Source organism: Neomonachus schauinslandi, chromosome 11 (assembly GCF_002201575.2).
Source record: "Neomonachus schauinslandi chromosome 11, ASM220157v2, whole genome shotgun sequence".
NCBI classification, from domain to species: domain Eukaryota; kingdom Metazoa; phylum Chordata; class Mammalia; order Carnivora; family Phocidae; genus Neomonachus; species Neomonachus schauinslandi.
In genome coordinates this window covers 65,457,965-65,468,049 of record NC_058413.1, presented here as the reverse complement: position 1 = coordinate 65,468,049, position 10,085 = coordinate 65,457,965, and the positions used below count along the sequence as shown (strand labels likewise).

General features: G+C 37.6%; 1 protein-coding gene across 10 annotated transcripts in view; it reads left to right on the top strand.

The window, feature by feature from the left end:
- PICALM (phosphatidylinositol binding clathrin assembly protein) overlaps positions 1 to 10,085 on the top strand; it is a 110,660-nt gene that overhangs the window by 63,818 nt on the left and 36,757 nt on the right. For all 10 annotated transcript variants that reach the window (XM_044919600.1, XM_021686446.2, XM_021686445.2 and 7 more), the window contains exons 10-12: positions 5,459 to 5,582; positions 5,835 to 5,971; positions 7,955 to 8,058. In XM_044919600.1, coding sequence (XP_044775535.1) covers positions 5,459 to 5,582; positions 5,835 to 5,971; positions 7,955 to 8,058 — 365 coding nt within the window. The remainder of the gene's footprint in view (positions 1 to 5,458; positions 5,583 to 5,834; positions 5,972 to 7,954; positions 8,059 to 10,085) is intronic.

Below are 10,085 nucleotides of genomic sequence, written 5' to 3'. Positions count from 1 at the left end.
GGAAGGAAAACGTCCAAACTCATTTTATGAGTTTGGACGTTTTCCTTCCATTTCTATTTTTTGGAACAGTTTCAGAAGAATAGGTATTATCTTCTTGAAATGTTTGGTAGAATTCCCCTGGGAAGCCATCTGGCCCTGGGCTTTTGTTTTTTGGGAGATTTTGGATGACTGCTTCAATTTCCTTAGTGGTTATAGGTCTGTTCAGGTTTTCTGTTTCTTCCTGGTTCAGTTTTGGTAGTTGATACATCTCTAGGAATGCCTCCATTTCTTCCAGGTTATCTAATTTGCTGGCCTAGAGTTGCTCATAATATGTTCTTATAATTGTATTTCTTTGGTGTTGGTTGTGATCTCTCCTCTTTCATTCATGATTTTGTTGATTTGGGTCATTTCTCTTCTCTTTTTGATAAGTCTGGCCAGGGGTTTATCAATCTTGCTAATTCTTTCAAAGAACCAGCTCCTAGTTTCGTTGATCTGTTCTACTGTTCTTTTAGTTTCTCTTTCATTGATTTCTGCTCTGATCTTTATTATTTCTCTTCTCCTGCTGGGTTTAGGCTTTATTTGCTGTTCTTTCTCCAGCTCCTTTAGGTGGAGGGTTAGGTTGTGTACTTGAGACCTTTCTTGTTTCTTGAGAAAGGCTTGTATTGCTATATACTTTCCTCTTAGGACTGCCTTTGCTGCATCCCAAAGATTTTGAATAGTTGTGTTTTCATTTTCATTGGTTTCCATGTATTTTTTTTAATTTTTCTTTAATTTCCTGGTTGACCCATTCGTTCTTCAGTAGGATGCTCTTTAGCCTCCATGTATTTGAGTCTTTCCGACTTTCCTCTTGTGATTGAGTTCTAGTTTCAAAGCATTGTGGTCTGAAAATAGGCAGGGAATGATCCCAATCTTTTGGTACCGGTTGAGACCTGATTTATGACCGAGGATGTGATCTATTCTGGAGAATGTTCCATGGGCACTAGAGAAGAATGTGTATTCCGTTGCTTTGGGGTGGAATGTTCTGAATATGTCTGTGAAGTCCATTTGGTCCAGTGTGTCATTTAAAGTCTTTATTTCCTTGTTGATCTTTTGCTTAGACGATCTGTCCATTTCAGTGAGGGGGGTGTTAAAGTCCCCCACTATTATTGTATTGTTGTCGATGTGTTTCTTTGCTTTTGTTATTAATTGCCTTATATAATTGGCTGCTCCCATGTTAGGGGCATAGATATTTACAATTGTTAGATCTTCTTGTTGGATAGATCCTTTAAGTAGGATATAATGTCCTTCCTCATCTCTTATTACAGTCTTTGGTTTAAAATCTAATTTGTCTGATATAAGGATTGCCACCCCAGCTTTCTTTTGGTGTCCATTAGCATGGTAAATGGTTTTCCACCCCCTCACTTTCAATCTGGGGGTGTCTTTGGGTCTAAAATGAGTCTCTTGCAGACAGCATATCGATGGGTCTTGTTTTTTAATCCAGTCTGATAGCCTGTGTCTTTTGATTGGGGCATTTTAGCCCATTTACATTCAGGGTAACTATTGAAAGATAGGAATTTAGTGCCATTGTATTGCCTGTAAGGTGACTGTTACCGTATATTGTCTGTGTTCCTTTCTGGTCTATGTTGCTTTTAGGCTCTCTCTTTGCTTAGAGGACCCCTTTCAAGATTTCCTGTAGGGCTGGTTTTGTGTTTGCAAATTCCTTTAGTTTTTGTTTGTCCTGGAAGCTTTTTATCTCTCCTTCAATTTTCAATGACAGCCTAGCTGGATAGAGTATTCTTGGCTGCATATTTTTCTCATTTAGTGCTCTGAATATATCCTGCCAGTCCTTTCTGGCCTTCCAGGTCTCTGTGGATAGGTCTGTTGCCAATCTAATGTTTCTACCCTTGTAGGTTACATATCTCTTCTCCTGAGCTGCTTTCAGGATTTTCTCTTTGTCTCTGAGACTCGTAAGTTTTCCTATTAGATGTCAGGGTGTTGACCTATTTTTATTGATTTTGACAGGGGTTCTCTGTGCTTCCTGGATTTTGATGCCTGTTTCCTTCTCCAGATTAGGGAAGTTCTCTGCTATAATTTGCTCCATTATACCTTCTGCCCCTCTCTCTCTTTCTTCTTCTTCTGGGATCCCAATTATTCTAATGTTGTTTCATCTTACAGTATCGTTTCTCTCTCGAATTCTGCCCTCGTGATCCAGTATCTCTCTTTTTCTCAGCTTCTTTATTTTCCATCATTTGGTCTTCTATATTACTGATTCTCTCTTCTGCCTCATTTATTCTAGCAGTTAGCGCCCCCATTTTTGATTGCACCTCATTAATAGCCTTTTTGATTTCTACTTGGTTGGATTTTAGTTCTTTTATTTCTCCAGAAAGGGTTTCTCTAATAACTTCCATATTTTTTTCAAGCCCAGCTAGTATCTTTAAAGTGATGATTCTGAACTCTAGATTTGACATCGTACTAATGTCCATATTGAGTGGGTCCCTGGCAGTCGGTACTACCTCTTGTTCTTTTTGTTGAGGTGATTTTTTCCGTCTTGTCATTTTGTGCAGAGGAGAATAGATTAATGAGAGAACAAAATGCTAGCAGAGTAACAACGTCCCCAGAAAATATACTCTAAACAAATCAGAAAAGACCTGAAGCAGTGGGAAAAGAAAGGGAAAGAGAGAAAAAAGAAAAAGAAAAAAAAGAAAAGGAAAAAGATAAAGATAAAAACAAAAACAAACAAAAAAACAACAACAACAAAAACCCAGAATGTGATCAAATATGATCAGGCTGGTATGTAGATCAGTGCCACACAGTAGATTTGGGGTGTATTTTGGTCTTTTAGAAGAAAGTGCCTCCCAAAAGTTTAAAGAAAGAAAAACTTATATATGTACAAAAATAAGGCTTGATATGATGAAGGGATGGAATATGACTGTAAAGATGGAAATTATAAAAATTTTTATAAAAGGAATTGATAAGTTGTTTAAAAAAGAGGATTTAAAAAAAGAAAAAAGAAAAAAAAAGGGAGAGGATGTGATCAGGCAGGGGAATAGAAAACACCATATACTAGAGATTTAGGGTATATTTTAAGCTGTGAGAAGAAACTATCTCAAAATTTTAAAGAGAGAACAACTTATATATATAAGCCCAAAATACGGGTAACTACTATGAAGGGATAGAATATGACTCTAAAAATGAAAAATAAAAATGTCTTTTTAAAAAAAAGAGATCGATAAGATGTTGGTTGAAAAAGGGAAAAAGAAAAATTCAAAAAGAAAAAAAAAGAAAAAAGACAGTTAAAAAAAAAATTAACTTTGAAAGACTAAAGAATCATGGTAAAAAAGCCATGAATTCTATGTGCAGTATTCCCCTAGCGCTGGAGTTCTGCCGTTCTCATTGATCGGTAAACTTGGTCTTGGCTGACTGTTCTCGCTGATCTTCTGGGGAGGGGCCTGTTGCCGTGGTTTCCAAATGTTTCTGCCGGAGGCGGTTTGCCCCGCCCTTGCCCCCTCCCGGCTAAGTAATCTGCTCAGGTTTGCCCTCCGGAGCTTTTGTTCCCTACGAGCTTTACGTACAGCTTTGGAGGCGGAGAGTGAAAATGGCGGCCTCCCAATCTCCGCCCCGGAGGAGCCAAGAACTCGGGGCCCCGCTCCTCAGTGAGCCCCCAGAGAAAAGCCGTCAGTCACTCTCGTCTCCCTGGTCTCCGGCCGCACTCTGTGCTCACCCGGCCTGTGACCGCGCGTTTCTACCTCTGGCACCCGACCCCGGGTGGAGTCTCCAAACCCAGCAGATCCCTGCGGTGCACTCCCGTGTCGCTTCTCCTGGGGGAGGAAGGTGAGTCTCCCCGGATCTGCCTCTTGTTGGGTCCCTGCTGGAGGAGCAGTGGCCCGACTGTGCCGCAGATCATGGTTTATGGCAACCCCGAGCTGAGAGCCCGCGCCTGGGCTCCGCCTCTGCAGCCGGCTTCCCTGCTCCGTTACCTGGGAACTCTGTGACACTCAGGCACCCCTGGTCTTTCTGTGACCCCGAGGGTCCTGAGACCACACTGTCCCGGAGGGTTCCACCCCCTGCTTAGCCACCAGGGTGACGTCCCTCAGCAGAGCAGACTTTTAAAAGTTCCGATTTTGTGCTCTGCAGCTCTATGAAGCGGCTGATGGAGGCCCCTCCCCTGCCATCTATCCTCCCGAATATCGCCTCGGATTCACTTCTCCGCACGTCCTACCTTCCATAAAGTGGTCCCTTTTCTGATGAGAGAGTTGTTGCTCTTCTTTTCTTCGATCTCCTGTTGAGTTTGTAGGTGTTCAGAATGGTTTGATCCCTATCCAGCTGAATTCCTGAGAGGAGACGAAATCCAGGTCTCCTACTCCTCTGCCATCTTGCTCTGCCCCCCCTTAAGTAATTTTTAAAGGAAAGTGTTATTACTGGATTTTAGTACTTTATAATTCAGATTTGTTCTTTGAATTTTCTAGTAGGTTTTTAGAAGCACAAGCCAAATTATACGGCCCACTTATTTGAGAAAGTAATGAAAAATAAAGTCAGGTAGTTCAGGTATATTGACTTAACCTCATACTTTATCATAAAATTTGCTGAGTTTCTTGCATTTCTATCACAACTATATTAATCTTCCCTTGTCTTCTAAGTTGTATCTTTATAAAGTTGATTTTACATAAAATTTGAATAGTTTTGCCACTTGTATGCTTAGAGTAGAAATTAATGATGTTTGGCGTGTGATAAAAGGAAAATGAGTAAAGGTCACTGAGGAGTAGTTCTTCGGGTTAGAATTCTTTACTACATGTGTTTATGTTGCTTAGAATTAACATTTGGGAATTTAATGTTGTTTGGGTTTATGGTATGGATAAAGTTTTGATATAAGGGAAAGGAGGTGACTTGCTGTGTATCTGCCAGAGAGAGATGATGCATTGTGCAGTTGTGACATGTTTGAAAAGGAAATTCTAGCTTGGCAAAAGACTAGCAGATAGAGAGGAGGTGCCAGGTGGACTAATGACTGAAATAAAATTGATCTTCCTTTGAAGGAACCTGTGGTCCTCTGGGAGCGACATTTTTGGGTGTTATTATAAGGGAAACATCTAGACACACATTACTTATTACTAGTACTTGTATTTTAGTGTTCCTGTATTAGTACTGCCAAAACCTAGGCTGTAAATTAGCAGAGTAATTTCCTATGGGAAACTCAAGCTTTTCCTGGGAGCACATGAGCTCTTTCCTAATTGCATTGGTTCCCTCCCTTGGGACTTGGAAGAAGCAGTGTCCCTTAATGTTATTGTGAACCCTTTCCAAAGTCCTTAAGAATTTAAAAAGCAGTGAATGTTTGTATAAGTTAGCTAATTACTAATAATCCTGTGGGTAGAATATATCATCTAAAGTACTGATTTTTACTCCATAAGGTAAGTTCATAATTGTAGTGCTTATCCATGGCTGTGTTGCCAGACCGTTTCATAACTAGTTTGTAAAAAGCCAAATTACCTTTGTCCAATTACTCTAGGGCAACAACACTTTCCAACGCAGTCTCTTCCCTGGCAAGCACTGGCCTGTCTCTAACCAAAGTGGATGAAAGGGAAAAGCAGGCAGCATTAGAGGAAGAACAGGCTCGTTTAAAAGCTTTAAAGGTAGGTGTTTGCATTCTCTGTATTGGGAAAAACAAGTACAGGTGTTCATCAAGTAATTGGGACCTCTAAATAACAGTATTTCAAATGGGGTGAGACTCAGTAGTCTGATTTTTCATAATGACATTGAATGGCTGATGAAACAGGGAATACCTTCCTGTCATCAGAACAAAATTAGGTAATGCTTTTTTTCTGAAGTCTTGAAACAAATCTGCTTTCTGGATTCCTTATGCTAGTAGTATCTTTTCTCCATAGGAACAGCGCCTAAAAGAACTTGCAAAGAAACCTCATACCTCTTTAACAACCGCAGCCTCTCCTGTGTCCACCTCAGCAGGGGGTATAATGACTGCACCAGCCATTGACATCTTTTCTACCCCTAGTTGTTCTAACAGGTAGGTGGAAGAGATAAAGATTACCTTTGAAAACTTAGATCTAAAGACAGACTTCTCATAAGAATGTTACAGAACTTTTCAGATTTAGTTTATGATTTTGTATTCATAAATTCACACAAAGGAGGTGGTAATAGATGGTGATAATGGTATAATTAAGAGTTTATATTTTGCATTTTTAGGACATGGAAGATGGCTGAATTACAAATTTATACTAATTGGAATGTAGTGGGTTATCTCTGGGCAGGTGTTTCATTTATGTACGTGGATATGTAATCTATTTCACAGTATTCTTTCATTGGATATTAAATTAAATGTCTTTCATGTCTGTTCCCAGGTGTTAAACTCAGTGATCTGGAACATAGTAAGAATTTAGTTGCCAGCTTTCTGTGGCATTGAAGCCTACCAGACCAACTTCAGTACTCTTGTTGCGTAAAGCTACTTAACAATGGAAATTAATATTTCCAGGCAAATTAGGATAATTGACTTTTTCTAAATTTGTCCTTTCTTTTACCTCAGAGTGGTTTAAAGTCTCAGTTTGGAAGTCAGATTCTGGTTGGAATCTTGGCTGTTATTTTTTTTCTTCTCTTTTTTCCTTTTTTTTTTTTTTTTTTTTTTAACTGGTTTCCAAATAAGATGTATGGTACAAGTCAGTGGTACTCAATCTTTAGTAAGCATCAGAATGACCTGGAGAGTTTCTGAAGCCACAGATTTTTGAGTCTCACCCTCAGAGTTTCTGATTCAGTAGGTATAGGGTGAGGCCCAAGATTTTTCATTTGCAACAGACTCCCTGGTGGCTAGTATAGGATTTATTAGCACAGTGCTTAATTAGCTCAAGGTAAATGCTCCACAGAGAGGGTTTTCTTTGATTTGTTCTTGTTGCTGTTTATTTTATTAACTCATTCTTAAAAGGTCTTGCCTCCCACCTACTGAGTCCTCTCATAGCTCAGTGTAACTTTTACTTAGTTGTTACCTCTTCCCTTTTATAAAGACAGAGTCTGTCTTAGGAGAGATAAATGGAAAAGATGTTGAATGTTTGAGAATTAAATTATTAGATAAAGAAGTAATTAGACTATGTTCTGTTTCACTTAATACACTCAAAGTTTTTACCTTTTTAATTGTAATTGAGGGCAAATCTTACAGCCTATTTTAGAATGCTTATTGCCTATTCTGTTTTTTTTTCCTCAAGGCACTAAATGCATTTGTATTTTTACTTATCTATCAAAACTATTTTTTACGTCTAAAAGACATTTTGTTTTTGAGTAAGTTAAAAATAATCTGTGCTATAGTACACACAATGCTTTAATTCATGGAAACTCTAGGATCTTCTTTTGAGTTGTTACTCCTTAATCACTTAAAAGTCTTAGCATATCCTGTAAGTAGTGCCGCCTGGAGTGTGTAATAGGGTGGCTCCGTTTTAAGTTTATATCATATATGCATGTATAATTTTTTCCTGTATTGTTGGTATATTTGGATATTGAAGCAATAGAATTGAGGTTAACAGGTATTTTACTTTGCTAGGGGTATTAGTATTACAAATGTAATTGAAGTTCTTTGAAGATTAAAAGTAAGAAAACAAATTTCCTTACAAAAATTAAAATTGCCTGGATATTTCGTATTTCAGAATCATGTTGTTTAGGTTCATCTCAGTAAGGAAATCAGTATTTTCCTGGGGCAGTCACTGATCTTTCCAGAAGGGCTGTAATTATTTGAATCCTATATAAACAAAATACGGTACTTGAATATTTTTTTCCAAACCTCCTTAGAAATGCACTGTTATAAATAAAAATATATGCTCTTACATATATAAAGGATATGCAACTGTTAACTTGCTGAAACTGTTCCTCCTTTTGGGGTTTACATTATTGGGGACTTTTTTCACTTTTAATGTTTTTATTTACTGGGCAGGAAAAAGGGAGTGGCTGATATAGCAATGTTTACCTAATAAATAAATCAATAAATCATCTTTTCAAAATATTTTCCTAGCACATCAAAGCTACCAAATGATCTGCTTGATTTGCAACAGCCAACTTTTCACCCATCTGTACTTCCTATGTCTACTGCGTCTCAGGTAGCAAGTACATGGGGAGGTAAGCATTAAGGAATTCTGCTTTATATGTTGTATAGGCCACTCCCTTCCCATTCTGTAGTGTTTCACTTATTTGTGTAGTTTTTAGTTACACTTGATATGTGAGAACTTGAAAAATATTACAATGGCAAAGAAGTCATTTTGTTCTTTGAAGACGTTTTCATGTATTTGTAAATGTAATTTTGGAATTTCTGTTTCAATTAAATTATGAAATGAAGTTTTAATGAAGGTGAAGAGGAAGGACCCAGTGTATGTTGAAGTATGAAATCATTCTTTCAATGTTGAATATCTGTTCAATAATCAGAAAATGCCTAAGGGTTATTTTGTTTTGGGTATAGAAAAAAAAGTGACTTTAGGGAGAAAGAAAACTCCTGTCATGTAAATATATGATAAGGTTCTAATAAAACTCATATAGTGTTATCAAGCAGTGAACTATGTTCTGACTGGGAATGTCATGACAATCTTTATGCTACTTGTATTTAAAACTTGTATTTAGTTCAGACCTATAAGATTTTGGTATTCAAAGAATTTTCCACTAATAGCAACAGGAATGTTTGCTGCCCTGGAGTAGTTACTGATCTTAGGGTGACTATATCATGATCATTGACCTGGCATCTTCGAAGATTGAACCTACTAGTTCATGTCAGTTTTTAAGCAGTTTTGTTTAGGCATATGATATGTTTTCAAATTACTTAATTTGGTTGGTTGTGGTGTTTGTTTGTTTTTATATATTATTTTACGAACCCTCAATTATTTGGGAGTAAAAGGGGAGATATTCTGAGCAAGGATACTGTCTACAGAAAAATAGAGAATGGTCAGCTACCTTAAAAGTTTTATTGGCTCACATGTAAAATCTGAATTGATCAGCTTACCTCTCATAGCAAGATAAATTAATTGTTCTAGAGAATTTTTATGTTAATATGAATTAGACTTGTTTCATCTCTATTTTAATGATTCGAGTTTTAAGAACTTTATTCATTATTTTTTATAGTTACTTCTTGAGGTTCTACTTAGTATAATAAGTTTGTTGAATGAGTGGATGTTTTTTTTTCTGGACAGGTTATTTCTGGTTCAAGATATGGCAGGGAACAGGAATAGTGAAACACTAAAACACTAGATTTCTAGACTAACCTTGTGAGCCATGACTTGATTAAAAAACCGACTTAGAAGATTAATTTAGCTAAATCTTAAGATCTCAGAGTTGATTTCTAAAACTGATAAGCTAGTTTAAAGTCAGTAAATATTTTAGAATTATCTGAATGAAATGTAGACAGCAAATTAAGGTTAAGAAAGTAATTTTTTTTTTTTTAAGATTTTATTTATTTATTTGACAGAGAGAGCAGGAACACAAGCAGGGGGAGTGGGAGAGGGAGATGTAGGCCGCCCGCTGAGCAGAGAGCTTGATGCGGGGCTCGATCCCAGGACCCTGGGATCATGACCTGAGCTGAAGGCAGACGCTTAACGACTGAGCCACCCAGGTGCCCCAAGAAAGTAATTTTTAAAGAACCTAATGATATGTCCTAATTTTAGGATTTTTAATCTGGCAAAATTTACATGCTTATTTTCTGCTTATTGTGAATTGTTTTAGAAGTTTAGTAGAATTGACATGACCATATAAGCAGTTTTAGCTTGCTTACTCCCCTTTAAAAAAAAAACACAGACACACTGTTTAGATTTCTAAAGTTAAGGCTGAAAGTTTTCTTTTTTTTTTTTTAAAGATTTTATTTATTTATATGACAGAGAGACACACGGCGAGGGAGGGAACACAAGCAGGGGGAGTGGGAGAGGGACAAGCAGCCTTCCCACGGAGCAAGGAGCCTGATATGGGGCTCAATCCCAGGACCCTGGGATCATGACCTGAGCCAAAGGCAGACGCTTAATGACTGAGCTACCCAGGCACCCCTGAAAGTTGTTTTTCTAAATGGATGAGAAATTTTACACAAGTCTTAGAACGAATACATTTCAAAGAAACTGAATTGTGAAGTTGTTTTGTTTGGACACCATATATAATTAGTTCTAATAATAACA